Here is a 20,141-nt window from a genome sequence, read left to right as displayed (position 1 = left end):
TAAACACTGTGTCTACACCGGACGCGACATTAGAAACGCATGAGTAACCTTTATAATACATATAACGTTTTGTCCACACTGGATGCGGCGCAATATGAAAGGTATCAGTAGATTAAACCATGTGAGTCCATCAGCGGCATATGTGTTCAAAACTGATCTTTTGACAGGCAGTGAACTAATGAATAGAGTTGAATGCCCATCCCAGCAGATCTTTAACCAAAGATGTGTAAGAATGAAGAACAGTGCCCCACAACAACGATTTGTATCGAGCGATTCTGTAATTTGGCAACAAAGTTATCTCAATACTAAATATTTAATTTCAGAAGGCAATTTCTCCCTAGTTGTATTCGTACTCTGCAGAATATGAGCGCTGCCCTCATTAATAAAGCAAAGATGGTTAAGAGCTTTCAAAAACGTCTCAAAAAGGATCAATGACTGCGGTAAAGGGGAGAGGTCCCGCGGTGAGCCTTTAATTAAAAAAGTCTATCTGTCTGGATTTAGGATGAAAACGTCTCCTGCGTTAAGTCCGAGGACGATATGAAACGAAGCCACCGAATGAATAATACAGTCATTAGAGGAACATTTTTCATTTATGTAATTCTGGATTAGAAAGTTCCGTCTTTGAACGTGCATTGGAGAATGACTCACCTTCACTTTGCCCTCGCAATGCGGGAAACCGTCGAGCGAGGGGACTTCGCATTTCTCCTGCGCTCCGTTTAGTAAGTCTGCAAACACACAAAGAGAGAAATGAGACAACATGATTAGCTCACAATATGTTCAATATTACCCAATCACAGATGATTCAGAACATAGGCACTTGAGTGGAGAAAGACTGATGCAGTTCAATTATCATGCAATCCACTCTACGGTTAATGCTGTATTGCAATACTATACTGGACAGGTGAAATTTGAGTTGTGAAAGTATTTTCCATTACTTTACGTTGCATTTAAACCCTGTTCATGTCAAGGACGATAACTACAAAGTTAAAATAAAAATATGAATAAATTAAGAGATGGGGAGTCTACACCACAATAAAGAACCGATATAGATGGATCACTTTTAGAGAGCGATAAAATATTTTTTGCCGATCAAAATCCAAAGGGTTCACACATTTAAAATATTTACCCACAGCATTTCGAAACACAGGTTTTTAAGATAAACATTTTTATTGGTTTTGCAATAATATAGTTAAAAATTAAATCTTCGTTGTGATCGTCTTTGGTGTGATCAGGTTTTTACAATGCAGGTTTAAAAATGATTTTAATCTTTAAAAACTTTTAATAAAATCACATTTAACAATTAAATTTAGAAAATAGAACAATTAAAATAAATTATAATCTTAAAATAATAATCAAAAATTATAAATAGAGCACCATCAATAGTTACAACTTAAAACCCAACAAAGAGCGATAAAAAATATATTCCAAGAATCATTTTTAAGTTTGAACTTCACCCCTGAATCTCCCTTTAAAGGCAAACAGATAAAAGTTCAACCATATTTCAACTGTATTTATCTTTATTTCTGTTGAGTCATCACATTTTTTGAACACACTACCATTGGACCAAGGACCACTTCTGCCGAATCAAAAGTTTGCAAATCTTAAGGGATGTAAAGTTCAGCTTTAAAGACTGTGCACACATAATGTACTGCAAACAAGTTGACCTAAGTAGACTTTAACTGTACACTTTCACCGTTGCTAGCATCCAAAGAGACTTACATTAAGAATAAAATTCCATAATAAACAAAAACAAACAGATGCATGACATCATATGACTCAAGAGCTGATGTAGATCTCTCACACTAAATGCACTTATGTTTTCGTAACCAATCGCCTTCTTCCGTTTGCATTAGCTATATAATCCCTGAGGATATGAACCGGATCTGTAGACAGCGTTCGGTAGTTTTGATGCGTGCGAAATGCAGAGCACAATCAAAAGCCTTTGTTTTCTGAGACAAGATGAAAGCAGACAAGAATTTCTGTCACAGCTATTGAGACAAGATGAGACAATGAGAGAAACAGAAGAGAGTGCTGGACATGCAATTTAAAATCAAGTAATCCCCAAACTCTCGTCTTTCAATGCCACTAAAAGCAGAAATTGACGGTCTGTTTGTGAGTCACATGACAAAAACAGAAACGACAGATATTACTCAATTACGTAGAGCTAACATCATACTCGCTGCTAGACAGATGTTACATTCATAAGGAGGATTTGAGTTTTATAATCAAATAAATACATACTAAAGATGTCAAGAGTACTCTGGTGCAGAGCTGGAAAATAATAATGCAAAAACACATTTATAAAACCAGCAGTACAGAGCAGATGCAAAATAAAATGGCAGTCACACTCTCGGAAAGGTCTATATGCAAACTGTCAGTTATATAAAGCATTTGTGTCAAAACATGGAAACTGTGCACTAGGCCGTGCCGTGTGTGGGGAGAGTTAATAAATTGCATCGTCCAAACAACTCAAAAATGTGTTGAATTTATACCGTTGTTCTAATGTTGCCATTTGTTTTATTGCATATAATTCATTTCTTTGCCCTTTACGGCTGATTCAAGTACTTAACACTACGTGACATTTTTAGTTTAAAGATGCACCGCTACAAAATTTCTCCACCGATACGGATTATTCAGAATGGTGTCTGGCGATAACGGTACCGATAGTATGGTGGTTATATAACTAACTAAATTCTGAATATTACATTTATATTTTTTTACTTTCTGAAAATAATTCATGTATCGTCTATAAATTTTGATTGGCATGATATATCGGCCCTGATCATCAGCTTTTTTACAAGCCGATATTGTGAAATTGCTTTTATCGGTCGATACCGATTATTGGTCGATATGTCGGTGCATCATTATTTCATATGTTAAACGTGCAATCTGTAACCCTTGGCTCCTTATCGTCATCTCATTTTGATGCATAAAATTGCAGCTTACTTAACGCACTTATTTTTTGTAGGTTTAAGTCATTTGTGCGAATTATTTTTTTATATAAATTCTGAGAAAATACAACCTTAATATCTCCAATACTGATCAAACTCAAAGATAAAAATCAATGTACCAAGCCAACATTCAGTATTTTTTTGGGCCTCCAAAAAAGTAGTGTCAATAAAATCAAAATAGTATAATCGATCATTTACAGCTACACGATCATCTATTTTCATAATTTTTATGGTTTTATCTTTTTTTACGAAAAAAAGTTAGATTTAAATATTTCACTGCAATTGGTATCGCATACTGATTTTGGTATCGAAAGGGCCCAAAAAACACAGAGTCAGCAATTTTTTTATATGTGATCAACATCAAACACAGAACGTTGAATGAGACAGAAGACGGAAAATTAAAAAGGAATAACACGAAAATGCTGGAAAACGTGCTTGCTTTACCAGCTGTGGTTTGGTTTGATTCAGTTCAGCAAGATGTAATGTTGTGATCACTTTAACTGAATTGGCTGGTTGGGTGTGTTTAACATACAAACCGAATTTGGAACGAAATTAGACCCGAATTAGGCCTTAATCGCACATTAACTTGAAAACAAAGCCCGGATCTGTTTCACACACACACACACAACAGATTCATCCACAGAGGAAATACTGTTTCGCAAGATAAAATCGAATAACAAGTAAATGTTTCATGCCCCTGCAGTGCATTCGGAGGAATATTTCTCCACAATCACCCATCACTGCCGTCACATCTCCATTTGATGATAGTACCTGATGACATCACAACCGCATCAGCATCATTCATTCTCTCGAACAGCTGAGGTTGTTAATGTTAAACCCTGTTTGTAAATGATGTCGGAATGGTTATTCCAGGATTTTGTCTTCTGCACGAGAAGCTCTGCAGAGAGGAGGAACAGCTGTATTTGACACACACCCCGTCGTAAACATTCTCTCTCCAAAACACACAGACAGACACACAGATGGTTGTTATCCATCAAACTACTGCCATTGCTGCACACACACACAAACGACCCTGCACGACAAACACAACATGATCAACCGGCAAACAAACGTCTTTATGTGAGAAGAGAAGAGCTGAGAGAGAAAGAGAGAGAAGATAGAAATGTATTAAAAAGGACCTTCTCTCTCTCGCTTCATTGAGACACATTTTGCCTGGAGGAGACATACAGAACATCACTCTCTCTTTCTCTTGCAAAAACACACATCAAGGGCATTGCTCACGCTGATATGGTATACTGTACAGTGGAAACTGTGTGTGTAATCTTTGTCCCCGACGATTTGGGTCCGGTCACTGCAGGGATTTTACTTAAGCGTTTAAATGAATGTGACAAACACTCGCTCGCATCGAATTCACAAATCCACCCAGGCCTCTTCTGGGAAAAAACGAAATAATGTTTTGCAAATAAAAGCCATTTTAAGTCTGTTAAGAATTTTTGACATTTTTGTCGCCATTAATAAAGATTGAGAAGCTTTTGTGTCATATCTGCATTTGGTGGTGTAGACTAGTCTCCACAGGATTTGGTGGAGGCTATTTGTGATTTCTGCGGCCCAAAACGCTTAATTTTGCATCAGCTTTATTTAAATTTTGCGCTAAAAATTGCGGGGGGGTTATCGAAATGGTTACAAATATTCCTTTAATTGGCAAATAGAGTTCTTCTTTAAAATTATCACCCGTGAAAACGTATTTATTTCCTATTTACTAAAAACTTTTCATACGTTTCCTATGATTAAAGGCATGCAGCAGATTCATACTGAAGGTCAGGAAACCTTGGTCGCTTTAAGTTTAAAGCCCGCCCAAGAGGCCATTTTGACTGACAGGTCAAGCAATCAATCACGTTTCGTTTCATGCCCTTTCATGTTTATGGTAGTGGAAATTTTTATGGTAAGTGGTTTGTGATGAATGCAACTTGACAGCTTTCTTCATGGATCAGATGGCTTTATGTTGTTTCCAGGTGTGTTGTTTAAGAACGGGACACACCCATCAGTGAAGCTGACTTGACTCAATGCCATCAGTCTGCAATCTTTAGCCAAAAAAGCATAACGGCTAATGCTAACGCCTTCAGCGGAACGAAGGAAAGGAGACCAGTGGCTAGTTTTTTTTTAAATAGATAGCAATGGATGTTGTTAGTAGGGTTGCAAAATTCCAGGAATTTTCAAGGCTGGAAAGTTTCAATGTTAATTAATGGGAATAAACAGGGAAAATACAAAATTGGCTACTCTATGACAGGGAAATTAAATGTAGTTGAATGCAAATCTTGCAGATGAATCATGTTTAAAATGCAATTTCAGTCGAATTTCTACCCTGCACAATTAAAGATCAAATCCCCTCTCGTACGCGCTATTGAGACCACACCCCCTACATGCGCTGTGCATTCTTCCATAACATAACATTTTTGAATCCTGCACACAAAATTATGTAATTTTTTTCCATATATACATCACAATGTATGTTTTAAACCATTTGTTGTATTCAAATAAGTTTTAATATTGCTTGGTTAAACATATTTTATCTATGGTTTTAAAGTTTGACGAAAAGGGAAATACCAAAATGAACTTATTCAGTAAATTAGATATGTTAAATATAAGCTAGCACTATTTCATTGACAATGTATGATGCTGGCAAACACAAGCTGTGATGCTGTAATGTAGAGTAACCAGGCAGAGACTAGATCCAAATTCAGTTTAATTTTTAATAAACTAATAAAAGACTAAAACAAACAAAGGTAATACAGACACTAACCGAAGCATAAAACAAAGACGGACACCAGAAAAAAAGAAAACTTCACTGGGACAACAAAGGCAACAAGAAACACCTAGGGAAGCTTATTAACAAGAAAGACTACAAAGTACTACAAACATGGCACGCAATAGGAAACAACATAAAAGTCCAAAATCTGTCAAAAATGTAAAAAAAAAAAAAGTAACTTACAATGCATTATCCTATACATAGGTATTTGCAATCCCCTGGGATCGAACCCACAACCTTGTGTTGTTAACGCAATGCTCTTACCACTGAGCTATACTTTGCTTTAAATACAATTCTAAAATTTGCAAAGAATTCCCATAAATTCCGGGTAAATTTCAAACTTGGAATATTTCCCAAATTCCCCAGATAAAGTTCTCATTTAAAGTTTCCCTTTACAACCCTAGTTGTTAGCAATGTGCAATTGGAACAGACCCCTCAAACTCCCTTCTATAGTATCTCTGCTTGACTTTTGGAGCAGGTTTTGACAGAATGCATGATGTGCATGATGTGATGTGCATGAATGCATGATGTGACAATTTCACACTGTATATCCTGCACTTGCTAATTGCACTTCTGGTTAGACCTAAACTACATTTCGTTACACTGTACTTGTATATGTGTAATGACAATAAAGTTGAATCTAATCTAATCTAATGTGATGATGTCATGGGGCTCTTCGGCCAAATTATGCGACAATCTCAAAATTTTGCAATTTGCCATACATTTTCCGCAATTTATTTGATTATGCATTATATTCTGCAATCCCAAAACTCTGCAAAGACTGGTTAACGCTACCTCATACTGAGGTCTGAGAAAAAAAACTATACAATACACTATTTCTTGTAAGTCACCACAGCGGATATCACATGCCTTTTATAAAAAACACTTCCCGTCTCAGGTCAGGCAAAAAAACATGTGGCTTTGGAGAAAACAAGACATGCAAATGTACTTTGGCTTTCAAACGGCGAAAAAAAATTAGTAATTTTTTTTTTCATTTCATTTTGTGAACTACAAACAATATTTCTCCTAAATTTCAAATAAAAATATTTTTCTATTTGCATTCATTTACAGAAAATGAAAACTGGAAAAACTGGTGAAAGTAACAGGAAAGATGCTCAGACCTCAAGCTCTGCAAAAAAAACAAGTTCGAATTTAAGTTTAGCAATACAACTGTAATATGTTTTATGTGTTTATGAAAAAGTAGTAATTTTTTATGTGATATCCAGGATATGTCTCACAGTTTACATGTGTCTTGTTGTGCTATCAGTGTTTTTTGCTGTTGGATGACTATGTCTCTCCTGAGATTTGATTTTGTTGAAATTCAACAATGGCCAAAGAATAAATCTAATTATGCTGAAAATTTGGAATGGTCTCTTATTTTTTATCGCAGCTGTAAATTCGCTGGAACGCTGACCCAATAAGAAGCAACGGTTGGGTTCGATCCTAATTGTTGAAAAGCAGACACATCACTTGCAAGCAACACTACCGTGGCCTGGTAACCTCAGGTAATTCAATCACTGTCATCAAAAAAAGCTAAACTACAAAAATTGTACGGCTCCATTTCTATTTTCAAACACTAGAGACGTTGCATTGGCAAGAATAAAGAACATAACAGCTTAATCATCGACAAAGCATCTCATATGAGAAAGTGAAGAGAAATGAAGAGTCCAAAACTGAGCTCAGTCTCATTGAACGCTGTGCCGTGATCCTGAACGATCAGTTCAAGCCAAACACAAAAAACACATGAGTTTTGGATGAAGAAATAGGAAAAAATAACAATGCACTTTAATAAATGCTTGGTTGTTTTCACCCCAACGTTTGGTCAAATATGGACTCAAAGTTGGGAACTCAAATTCCATATTTGACCTAACATGGGTTGAAAAAAACTATTATTTTGCCTAAATGGTTGTTGCGGGGTCCAATAAGTTTTTAATCCATTGACAAAATTTTGGATTTTTGTCTTGTAAAATGTATGTAAAATGTATTTAAATACAGTGACGATTTCTTGTTTTGCTGTAAAAATAGCCTTAAAGAGACAAGAAGATGAGTAGATGTTTTACAGGAAAACCTAGATCCATTAAGAACCAAATTTACTCGATAGCTTCGGCACAAACATCAAGACCCAGCCACTTTTCTTCCTCCTGTTTCAAATGCTTTTAGCGGTCAGGAATGTGCAACCACATGAAAAACGGGCTTTATAAAAAATCCAATTGCGAAAACAAATCGGTTTCCTTGACGTCTCCACCAGTCCATTTTCCAATGAAATAAATACCTCCAATTATACATCTATTATTTTTAAGTAATGCCGAAGCCAAATGTTAGCTGGACTGGAATCAAATGTACCCAGGGTACTTTTTGTCTATTTCCAAAGTGTTTCATGCTCGTCATTCTTCACAACGTTTCAAAGACATTTTCTAAGATGCATTATGGACTCTATGTGCAACCCTCGCCATTCTCCAGATAATCAGACTGCGAGAGAGACATCCATTACAATGAGCTTTTAACAACCTAGCGCTGATGACCATCGCACTTCTGACTACACAAAAGCCCAACAATGTGATTGACAGATGTGTGGTTTGCCACACATGAGTGAGGACGTGCTCTCTCATCGCCTATGTACTGCTTAAACTTGACGAGCGGACAAAAGCATCAAACCAGACAAACGAAACTCAAAACCCGCTCTCACGCTTACTGCTCTTCAGTCAGCGCCTCCTCAAAGTAAAACATTCTGTCACGATGTGTTTCTCACCCTTATGCACTGCTGTGGTTCTCGAAACAAGATGTGAAAGCCCGGCTCGTAGAAAAACACCCAATCGTGGGTTTGCTTTTCTCATAAACCCAAAACATCAATTCATGCTTTTAATTTCATTGTCAGTTTCTCGATGTTTCACCACGTGCACAAGGAAGTGACCTATTTAGTGCGCTAACAGTACTGAGCCCTTTCTCTCTCTCAGAGGAGTCTCTGTCGAGAGCCAAAAGTACACAGCGTGCCAGCGGGGCATTTCATCACCGTCCAGAGAGACGGTAATAGACACCACTGGCACAAACAAATACACACACAGACACGTTCGCCGGATGGCACGGGAACATGGGCTATCTTCACTTCTGGCACGAGAGGGTGATAACCTCACGGAGTGAGAGAAAGCCCGGGTGAAACGCACCGTGTTCGGACGGATAACATCGGCGAGCGACTGCGCGTATGGTTTAATTACACGAATATGCAGACGGTGATGCAAGAAAATGTCAGTCATGTTCTGATATCATCTAGAGTTAAAGTAATATGTGATCCTGGAAAACAAAATCAGTCTTATGGGTAAATTTTTAGATATTGAGATTTTTATAAGCTGAAAAATAAAGCTTTCTACCGATGTATTGGTTGATACGATATGACAATAAATGGTTGAGACCCAACCGATGTGAGAATGCGAAAAAATCGAAATATTGAGAAAATGGCCTTTGAAGTTGTCACAGGCACTGTAGCAGGCCATCCACTCACAAAAATAAAGTTTTTATATACATAGGATAGGAAATTTACAAAATATCTTCATGAAACATGATCTTTACTAAATGTCCTAATGATTTTTGGCATAGAAGAAAAACCAATAATTTTGACCCACACAATGAATTTTTGGCTTTTTCCTAAAATGTTACCGTGCTACTTAAGACTGGTTTTGTGATCGAGGGTCACATATAAGGAACCGGGATTTGCAATAACATGCGTCAACAACGTAAATTAGAATTTTTTTATCTTACAAAATATCTTAAAGTGGCCTCATGGTCTCTTGATTCGATGAAAAAGAAATGATGTCAGTACACATTTGATGTTACCTATAACAGTGAGATTGTTTAATTTTATCGCTACACAAAAACAATAAAATATAATTAGTCATAATTGATTTAAAAACGTTGTAAAAATATAAAAAGAATATTTTGATAAAAGGAATCTAATAAATATATCAATGGATTAAATAAAAATATGGGATCAATCACACATTTTTTCTGTGACTAACAGCACATAACGATAATATTTTATAATATACTTTTACATTTAAATAATTTCACATTTAATCTTCAAATTGATGTAGAAACAACATAATTCTTTCTTCTTTAACAGCGTCCTTTTATGAATGAAAGCAAACATTCTGATATTAGTACTGTAACTGATGTCTCTATTAAATTGATTATTTAAACAGTAATTATAGCCATTCAACAGTATATTGAGAGCTATCACGGAAGAAATATACAGACATTTAAGGAAGTTCGCAGACACTTTACAAGGGATGCACATAAGTGGTGCGCATGATAAAATAAAAAATGTGCTCTGTAAATAAGTTTAGACCGCTCATTTGCGTACTGACATGGCTGAAAGCTTTTAATGCACAAATACAATCACTGTTTTAGACGGCTGGGTATTACTGGATAAGATACGATTGAACTGAATGCTGCTAAAACTTATGTGGTATGTTCCCGGTGTTAAACAGACCCTGGGTCTAAATGATGAAAAACTGGAGTATTTGTAACTCCGCCTTTATGGGTTCTGCTCTCGTTCCTAGAGCGCAGACTCTGGTGGCTTAGTGGTTAGCACGTTTGCCTCACACCTCCAGAGTTGGGGGTTCGATTCCCGCCTCCGACTTGTGTGTGTGGAGTTTGCATGTTCTCCCCGTGCCTTGGGGGTTTCCTCCGGGTACTCCGGTTTCCTCCCCTGGTCCAAAGACATGCATGGTAGGTTGATTGGCATCTCTGGAAAAATTGTCCGTAGGGTGTGAATGAGTGAGTGTGTGTGCCCTGCGATGGGTTGGCACTCCATCCAGGGTGTATCCTGCCTTGATGCCCGATGACTCCTGAGATAGGCGCAGGCTCCCCGTGACCCGAGGTAGTTCGGATAAAGCCGTAGAAAATTGATGGATGGAATGTAAGAAGTAATACATTTTCATTGTATTTTAAGTTGAATTTAAAATGATATAAATATAGTTTTAATGACACTGTATTCTTTTGTTTATTGTTCTTTAAAAGCAACCTGTAATAGGTAAATATAATTTGTCACACTATGTGCAGTGTGAGCACCAAACCGAATCTCCAGGTGCTCTCTTGAGAACCTGACAGCTAAACTTATGTGCACCCCTGTACTTTACAGTCTTTAATGCTAAATTATAAATTAAATGCAGAAGAATTCTCGTTAAAGCTACAAAATCACAATGATTTGTTCTACTATTTTGTTCTTTGATTAACGTTAGTGACAGGAGTCACAGCAGCGCGTTTAAGAGGTGTCTCAGTATGCAGATCTGACCGTCACCGCACTCCCATTTTCAGAAATTCTTTGCATTGATTTAAGATCTTATTTTGCCCTTTAATGTTTGTGCTTAGGAAAATGTTAGACAAAACGAGCTTTCAGACATAATCTTGTGTGGTTTTATGTATTCAAGCACGAAAGAAAACTTAACACGGATGCGCTGTCTAACAGAGATTGACAAACGCAGCCTTTAGCCTGTTACTGTACACACCAGACTGGACCTCGCGTTTCCCAAAGCTTAGAAGCTATCTATGTTCATTGAACATGTCAATGCTACTGTTTCAAATCGCGCTTAAGTGGTTTAAAAGCCTGTACACAAATAAGAGCGTAATAACATAATGTATCGCTAGACAAAGGATGTCAAAAACAAACGGATTCTGCGTTAATTGCGTTAAATATTTTCACGCGTTAATTTGAAAAAAATAAATTGCATGCGTTAACGTTGACAGCCCTAAACATATTATTATTATAAACATGTATTATAAATAAATATGAATGGCATCAATAACCATATTAATAATAATTATTACATATATATATCTTTTTATTATTATTATTATTATTAAAACATAACCCTAAATGTAGAATGTGTGATGAATATTTATAAACGTTACAAAAACGCAAAGCTAACATGCAGAAAAAGACTCACTGTAAATAAAAAATATACTTTAGTCAGGTGACTTCGACAGAAACAATCCCTGCCTTTCTTCAAAACTGTAAAAAGCTCTTGAAAACATTAAATGCATCTATTGAGAGGAACGCAAATGAGCATGTGTTCTTGTGTGGGCACAGTGGTCACACATTTGGTTGCTGTTTCGCAAATCTAACATGAGGACCACAATGGGGCTTTGTTCAAGCCCGAGGACGGTAAAGCTTGCATTCGTCATTGTGTCAATGTGCTATAAAGAGGCGTTTGATAACTCTGAGCAGCAGAATTTTTCTTCGCTGGCTTTCAGCCACACTCGGTCGTTTCTCTCTGTATAATAGCCACTTTCGTTTCAAAATGTTGATTTGATCTTTCGAAGGAACGACTTCAAATGTGTCTCTCTGAAAGATCACGTCTGTCTGGCAAATGGCAACCACGATGAAAGGAAACACAGACCACAACTACATGTCTCTAAAAACTCCAAAAACGTTTGCCTCAATAGACACTGGCTAAATTATGAACAAGTCTTAACCATGAATATAAAAAATATAAATTAAGTTGTCATAGTCAGCCTAAGCGGTATACTACGCTAACCTTTCTTTTCATCTTAATGCGTTTTATGAAGAAATTAGCTCCGTTCATTGGGGGTTTAAGCTGTAAACAAAGAAAACCATCAGCAGAATTGGCTGCTGAGAGTGTCATCACAGCGGGTTTGTCAAAAACGCAGTCAGGGAGAGTGAGCTAGTCATCTTCACTCGCTGTCAAGCGCCGGATGACTCAATGGGGGTTTGGCCTATATAAAGCACAATGACTCAGAGGGGGTTGTAATGGCCGCGCACACACAACTCTGCACATGTCGACCGATAGGGCAAGCAGGCATGCACAACCCATAGATAAAGCACTTGAGTGGTACCATGGTACTTCGAGGTACTACAGAATGACACAAAATAATCATGGTATTGTTGTTGCGCAACATATTCAAAAAGCATGGTTTTACAATGGTATCTTTTCAAAAAGTCCTGGGACAGTACCAACCATTACTGTGGTGGTACTACGGTATTCTCAGATAGCACAGGTAAGATGTCTGCTAAAGATCTGGGCCCGTATTTATCAAGCTTCTCAAAGTGCCATTTTAGTCTTAAGTGCTGAGAATTCATGAAATTTACTCCTTTCTTCCAAACTTAAATATAAAAGTTATCAAATTTCTTAAAGCCAAGAATCACTCTTACTCTCACAATTATTTAATACAGCTTGAGTGGTCTCTCAAGTGCTTAGGAGTTGCCACAAGGGACTTGTGATGGCGCTGAGGAGATAAAGACATGAAGTGGATAGAGGGGTTGGCCAATGGAACCGTATCATTCCACATTATTAAGCTTGATAAATACAGTTTTACATACAATCTAAATCATAAACACCTTACAGGCATATTCAGGTATATATGAGATCTGACAGCAAACGTCTCAGAGACGTCTTTTGAATGTTAATGCAGGCATCAAATACGCGTCTCCCAGATGTATGTTTGCTATCAGGGATGGTTATACGGTGGTACCCTAATATAAACCATGGTACTTAATTGTAATAAGTAGTACTCCAAAGGCATAAAAAGTCCAAAAATCTATGATAGGACCATGGTTAAACATTGTAAACCCACGGTAATGTTTCACAAGCACACCCACATATTATCTGGACAAAGAGCCTTCCAGATGGCAAGAAGAACACACACACGCATCTAACTTTTGCCAAGTCAAACTTTGTTTTTGTGACAGATTTAAACTCCACTCCATTAACTCTCAACTCCACCTGCCAACTTTCTAAAGCCTGAAACAGCTTTATACAAACGGATTAATAAACATCGATGTAGCAAATCTCCCAGGCTTATCTTACCCGACAATTTGTTTCTTCCAACTTTCATTACATGTTTTCACCCAAAAATAAAACTTTTGTCATCATTTGTCAATCATCATTCCCTTGAAAACTTGTATACGACTTTTGAACACAAGAAGATATTTTGTAAAATGCCTCTGTGGTTTTGTATTCATTTCACTCAATGAGGGTCAAGGTTGTGTGGTCACCAAAATATATTTTTTTGTGCAGTTGAAAGAAAGTCATACAGGTTTGAAATGACATGAAGCTGAGTAAATAAGGAAAAAGATTGAATTTTAGGGCAAACAAAACCTTGTAATAACTTTCTCCACCTCTAAAACAAATATTTTAGATGCGTTGCGCAAGCGTAATCTCCTAAAGCTGACAGAAACAGCAGCCTGGTTGAAAGCAAATACTTGCCGCTTAAACTACAAATACTTAATTTTCTCTTGTGGTCGTTAATCATCTCAAGACTTGTAGGAAAATCAATGGAAAGTAATAAAGAGGGCAGGAACTGTGGAAGAAAACTGTGTGAGTGTGGGCTGTGTTAGAGTGTGTTTTGTACCGTGATGTGTAAAGACTGCTGTGTTTACCCTAAGATCTGTGGGGGATCGTGGACTTTGGAACGGGTACAGTCGGCGAGTTATTTAAGTGCGCAAACAGCCTCATTTCAAGAGCATACTAGATACTATTACATATTTAAGAAATACTAATTCAACTTCAAGACACGTTTCAGCTTGGAGGACGCGTGTTTACCTGCCACGTTGACTTTCTCAGGGTTGACAGGATTGGGTCCCGGGGTCGTGGTTCCGTTGGTCAGGTTGCTGCTGGTCCCGTTGTAGATGATGTTGTCCACTTTTGTCTCCAGTTTTGATAATCTCTGCATGATATTATCCAAAAGAACAGCTAAAGTCTTCTTTAGATCTGCAAAACAAAGATAAAAAAAAACAATCAAATCACATGAGACTAGCATACAACAATAGAACAGAAAAGAACGGGATACAGTTGAAAGAAAAAGTATGTGAACCCTTTGTGCTTACTTGGATTTCTTCATAAATTGGTCATAAAATGTGTTCTGATCTTCATCTAAGTCACAACAATAGAGAAACACAGTCTGCTTAAACTAATACCGCACAAACATTATATGTTTTCATGTTTTTATGAAGAAATCCAAGTAAGCCCAAAGGGTTCACATACTTTTTCTTTCAACTGTATAACAGAACGAAATGGAAAAGAAAAGAGAAAATTATATCATAGAAAAGTATGGAATAAAATAAAATAGAACAACATAGAATACAGTATATACTCTTTTGTATTTTGTTATTTTTGTATTCTCACCAACAAAAACGATGGGTTAAAAAACAACCCAGCACGGGTAAACATAAAACCCAATGGGTTGGCTTTGTCCCTTTTTGACCCAACTCTTGGTAGTATATCAGACTACAATAGGGTAAAACAGAATAGAATAGACTAAGTAGATTAAAATAGACAGAACAGCACACGATATAATAAAACTGAATTCATTAGAACAAATGACAAGAGAATAAAATGGAAAAACACAGTATAGATTCAATAGAATAGAATAAAGATTAATAGAATACAAGGAAATACAATAAAAAAGAACAAGACAGAAAAACACAAAATAGAATGTGGAAAATAATTCACCTTTACCTTTGTTTCAAGGTATTTGATTTTGTTTACATTCTCAATGGTAACCTCACTATTTGGACGATAATGTTTCACGAGAGAGACATAGAGAGATAGAGAGAGAGATAGAGATTTAGAGAGATAGAGAAAAAACACATTATCCCATTTACACCAACTGTTATAAACAATCAAACAGGAGAAACTGGTATTAACTCCTAATTTATCACTTCTATCTTTATGTGAGTAATGACAATAAACCGACTTCCTCTTTTGCAGAAAAAGTTAAGGGTGATGAGATGCATGAACTACAACTACACTGTTAAACTCATTTCTAGTCACATACCATGAAGACCAAAACTTGCTATTCACATCATTACACAATTCTCAACTGTCTCTCAATGACATCAATTACGAGCTAAAATGTTAAATCATCCAATCCATTTCGGATATTTCATACAGCCTCTTTAAAAAACTCTCTCTAGCAAAACCAAATCTGGGCAGATTTGCTTTGAACAGGCCAGACAGACAGCTGGGACGAGCGGTTATAATCCATATTCCTATGTCGCACATGCCGTTTCTCACAGTGATGAGGACGTATTTTAACAACACGACACACCCTGGGACTTAATCTTTTTAGGTGTACTTCAGGACGGGTCGTGGGCCCACTAACCTTTTGGAGTGAAACTCAGAACTGTAAGACAAGACCTGAGAACTATGTGTCTGGATATGCTTTTTGATTCTGAACAATACCATGCCGAGTCATACCTGACCTTCAAACTATTTCTCCCTTTCTTTCTCTTAATCTTTTTCTCACATTCGCCCAGTTGGTGTAATCCTTTCTGAGTCTCTCTCTCATGTCGGTCTGTCATTCAGCTCTATTAACTGCAAATACACTGACTGCATTTCCAGAAGCCTCGATGTAGACAGAAGACACTCATATTCAGAGCATGATTAAATTGTAGACGGTCAGATGCAGATTTACACTACACACAAAAAGTCAATATGTTGCACTGTTACTACAAATAGATGTGAGACAAAACATAAGAACAGATTACAGAATGTATATAGACAGCTAAATGCACAAATCAAAAAAGTTAAGTTTTCATTTTATTTTATTATTTACAGCACAAAAATGCCTTCCATAAAGCAACATATCAAAAATACTACTAAAAATATATCCTACACAACAAACTATGGATTACTTCAACAGCTGTACACAAACGCTTTCAAATTCCTGCGTTTTAACTTTTTTGCCATTGGAGACCAACTACAACAACTGTTTTCCGTCTCAAGAGAAACACAATCCATTGCTTTAACCAGGCATGGTTTAATTCAAACGGGTTAAGAAGGGTCTCTCATATTGCCATCAAAAATAAATGAAGTAAGACTCCTCAGTGGCTGAGAGCCGAGCTGCCTAGAATCAACAACAGGAAATGAACAAACGCTTATCTGACACACATGTCTGTCACTTGCAGACTGCCTCCCTCAGTTTAGGTAAATGGGATATTTAACCACTTGTTGTATCCACCAAATGAAAATTGCAGGTCTGATCGAACGAATCTTCTACAGTAGTACCGACAGTTTTCTTCTATAAAAGTCACAAATAAAGGACTAAAACAAACTATTGCTTGTGATGGTTTGTGTGCAAACAAAACCGATTTTTTCTATTGTTACGTTACAGTGCAAACACATATGAGTTGATTCCTGCAATTCTCTACCATTCAATACAGGCACTTCATTTTATGGATGCTAATAAAGACCGAGCGAGTTCATTGTCTTCTAATTTTCCAAAGGGGAAAACTAAATTGATTTGGGATGATGAAAGACTTTGGAGGATATTGACCGTGCGGCTAAAGCATCATTTGAATAATTCCGTATCCTCGACGGGACCAAACAGCTAAATGTTAGCATTTGCCTCTTTAGACACTTGTGGCTAATATTTGCTTAGTCGTGTACGGTAATGAACAATGTTTACTTTTTCTTCATGTTTCTCCATGACGCAAAACATGTTACATGGTAACGAATAAACATAAATTTCACGGTCCCGGTAACGTGGAGAAAAAGTAAACATTGTATTGTTATATTGTTGATACTAAAGCAAATGACCAAAGCGAGTTGAAAATCAGCAAAGCTTTATATTTGTAACTTTTGCCTCTCTATCGCCATCTCTGTTTAAAACATAAAATTGCAGGTTACATTTTTAATCTTAACTTTAATTTTGAAATCGACACTGATAAATTGTTATCATAAGCTTGTCGTTGTGAAGGAGAATCATTTTTTGACCAAAAAAAGTTACGAATTACAGTTTTAAGAAAACCGAGATCGTCCACACAACGTAGTTACGCAATGTTTGTATCTGCATGATAATGTTACCTCTAACAGCCCACAACTACATCCTACACTGACATTTTACCTGCGGGAGCACGGCACTCCATGAAGGTCAAATGTCTCATGCGAGAAACACCTCCCACTCAACTCCAGCCCCCTAAATAAAAACATGTAGTGATCACACTTCTCACATCGCCTGTAAAACAAGTAATTTTGAGAGAGAAACGCTGGGCGTGCTTGGAAGAAGCCATGGTATGCGTTTTAGTCTCTGCGGATCAATAGTCGCCGTAATGAGGCTTCACGCCCAACAGTGCTCCTCTATTAGAAGCTTGAATAACTCGTTGACGGCTCTGAGGTGAAAGAAAGCTAAAACAGCCACCGACACGGACAACTTCTGCACGAGATCGCAACTGAGCACTTTTCTTCTTTAAACATTCCCTGTTATGGTTTCAGGACTGTCCCTCGGACGACGGCCCTTCTCGGTTGCATCCCCATGAGCTAAATATAGGTTAAAAACATTAACCGTATCAGCCTGATGGGTTTGTTTAGTGGTGCGGTGGAGGAAAAACACAACAGAAGAGACAAAGCTGTATTGTGACCGGCCGCAATGCTGAGGCAGGGCAGACTTATGCAGTTGATATGCAAGGTTCCCTGCAATGTCACTACCGAATGCAAATTTCATGCAAACTGCAGTCTCCGGGAGCTGACTTGGTTCAATACAGTGACTTCTTTATGGTTTAAATAAAGTGTAAATGAATTTAAGTGAATGTAATGTTTCAGTGACAAGCCAGAGGTTGCGCAGGAATCACTTTTTCACCTTTATTAAAGAAGATAGTTTGAGAAAGTGGTTTTGTGTCCATACAGTGGAAGTCAATGGGGGTCAACGTTGTTTGATTACCGACGTTCTTCAAAATATCTTCCCTTGTGTTTGGCAGGTAAAAGAATGTAATTTAAGTTTGAAATTAGAAAATAAAGATCAAATTGTATCTTTTGGGTAAACTATCCCTATCCAAAGTGTAAAATATGTTAATTTTCATAATCGAACCCCAAATGCATACCCAAGCAACCAACAACGACGACGACTCACCGTACGCCGTCATGGTGCCCACGTACGGTCCATCCATCACACTTTGGTTCTCCTCGGCGAGAGACTTGATGTATCGCTTGCTGAGGTCCAATATCTGCAACCGCAGCTGAGCGCTGCTCTCGTGCGTCGCCCTCTGCTGGATGGTGAAATGGAGCAGCATCATCCCCCATATGAAGCCGAAACTCACCAGGAAGAAACCCAGCTTTTGGGATGAGAGCTTCCAAAGGAACACGGAGCCCATGGCGAGGGAGTTCGTTCATGCGGTCCAGGACGGGTTCAGCATCACGGTGGCCTCGAAGAGGATGTGAGGGGCGTGGCCTGGCTGTTTTCTTCAGGTTTATTCCTCAATGTAGCCCATCCTCACAAGCTGTCGAACACACCGAAGAAGACACGCTCGACGGATATACCGTGAAGATGCTGGAAAAGAGTGCAAAGAAAAAGAGTGAGCTTACAAATTTCCAAGAATACAACAGAGGGACTGTGATACAATAGTCACATGCAAAACACTTGGCACGCATTGTGCTGACTGTGTCTGGTGAAGTCGTATGGGGAAGTTGAGAGGGATAAAAGAACTGTTGAACCTTTTTATACAAAGAGGATGTGCAATTAAAATGTTGTAAAGAAAATCATCCGAACAGGAAAAGCAGGAATGATCCGCCGTGAGGGTGTGAGATCTTTCAAAATCAACAGATAAACTTACTAAACGACTAAATTAAAACCATTGTGATGTTCTAACCGTAAGCAAAACCTTTTACATGCCAAAACAAGTTGTTCCAAATCTGTATGAATTTCTTTGCTCTGATGAACAGAGAGAAAGTTATTTGGAAGAATGCTTAACCAAACAGTTATTGGCCACCATTGACTACCATAGTAGGAAAAATTGCTTGAAACATTTCTATAGAAGATATTTTGAAGAATGAAACAAAGGAAACAGTTCTGGAAACTTTTGACTACAATCGTCATTTTCCTACTATGGTAGTCAATGGTGACCCTGAACTGGTTGGTTACAAGCATTCTTCCAAACAACTTTCTCCGTGTTCACCAGAACAAAGAACTGTATTCAGAATTGGAACAACTCGAAGGTGAGTAAATAATGAGAAAATTTTAAGTGACCTGCCCCTTTAAGGGAACATTCCGCTTACAATTGCAACGAAAGTGAATGGGGACTGGGACCATAATCTAAATCTTCTGAAGTGTTTAAAAAGATTTGGGTAAGAAACAAACCAAATATATTCTTCATACACATTAAGATTAAAAAATATATTTTTACAAGTTCGAAAAGACATGAGAATGAAAACATAATGACACCGTTTTTGGTGAACTGTCCCTTTAAGACTACTTAACACTACCAATTCAAAAAGAACCACAGAAACAAAAGACTTATTTGCTTAATATTACCCATGTTGCCTGGCTACGTGACATCACAATGGATAACAACATGACCAAACAAACACAGACTCCAGCATTTCACACCATTGGGATTAAACAGCAAATCCTTTCAAGAGACATAACAAATTGTGAGCTGGCATTCCAATGAATGGATGGAGAGTGGAATTCTGTAT

At 37.5% G+C, this 20,141-nt stretch overlaps 1 protein-coding gene across 1 annotated transcript in view; it reads right to left on the bottom strand.

Moving 5' to 3' along the window:
* mgat5 (alpha-1,6-mannosylglycoprotein 6-beta-N-acetylglucosaminyltransferase) overlaps positions 1 to 20,141 on the bottom strand; it is a 50,167-nt gene that overhangs the window by 23,513 nt on the left and 6,513 nt on the right. The window contains exons 2-4 of the mRNA XM_056758295.1: positions 18,580 to 18,996; positions 14,274 to 14,441; positions 649 to 725 (exon numbers count right to left, since the gene is read on the bottom strand). Of these exons, the coding sequence (XP_056614273.1) occupies positions 649 to 725; positions 14,274 to 14,441; positions 18,580 to 18,820 (486 nt within the window). The 5' untranslated portion in view covers positions 18,821 to 18,996. The remainder of the gene's footprint in view (positions 1 to 648; positions 726 to 14,273; positions 14,442 to 18,579; positions 18,997 to 20,141) is intronic.

The sequence above is a fragment of the Triplophysa dalaica genome, chromosome 10, assembly GCF_015846415.1.
Source record: "Triplophysa dalaica isolate WHDGS20190420 chromosome 10, ASM1584641v1, whole genome shotgun sequence".
NCBI classification, from domain to species: domain Eukaryota; kingdom Metazoa; phylum Chordata; class Actinopteri; order Cypriniformes; family Nemacheilidae; genus Triplophysa; species Triplophysa dalaica.
The sequence above is the reverse complement of the archived record's forward strand: the minus strand, read 5'-3'. Positions and strand labels throughout refer to the sequence as shown.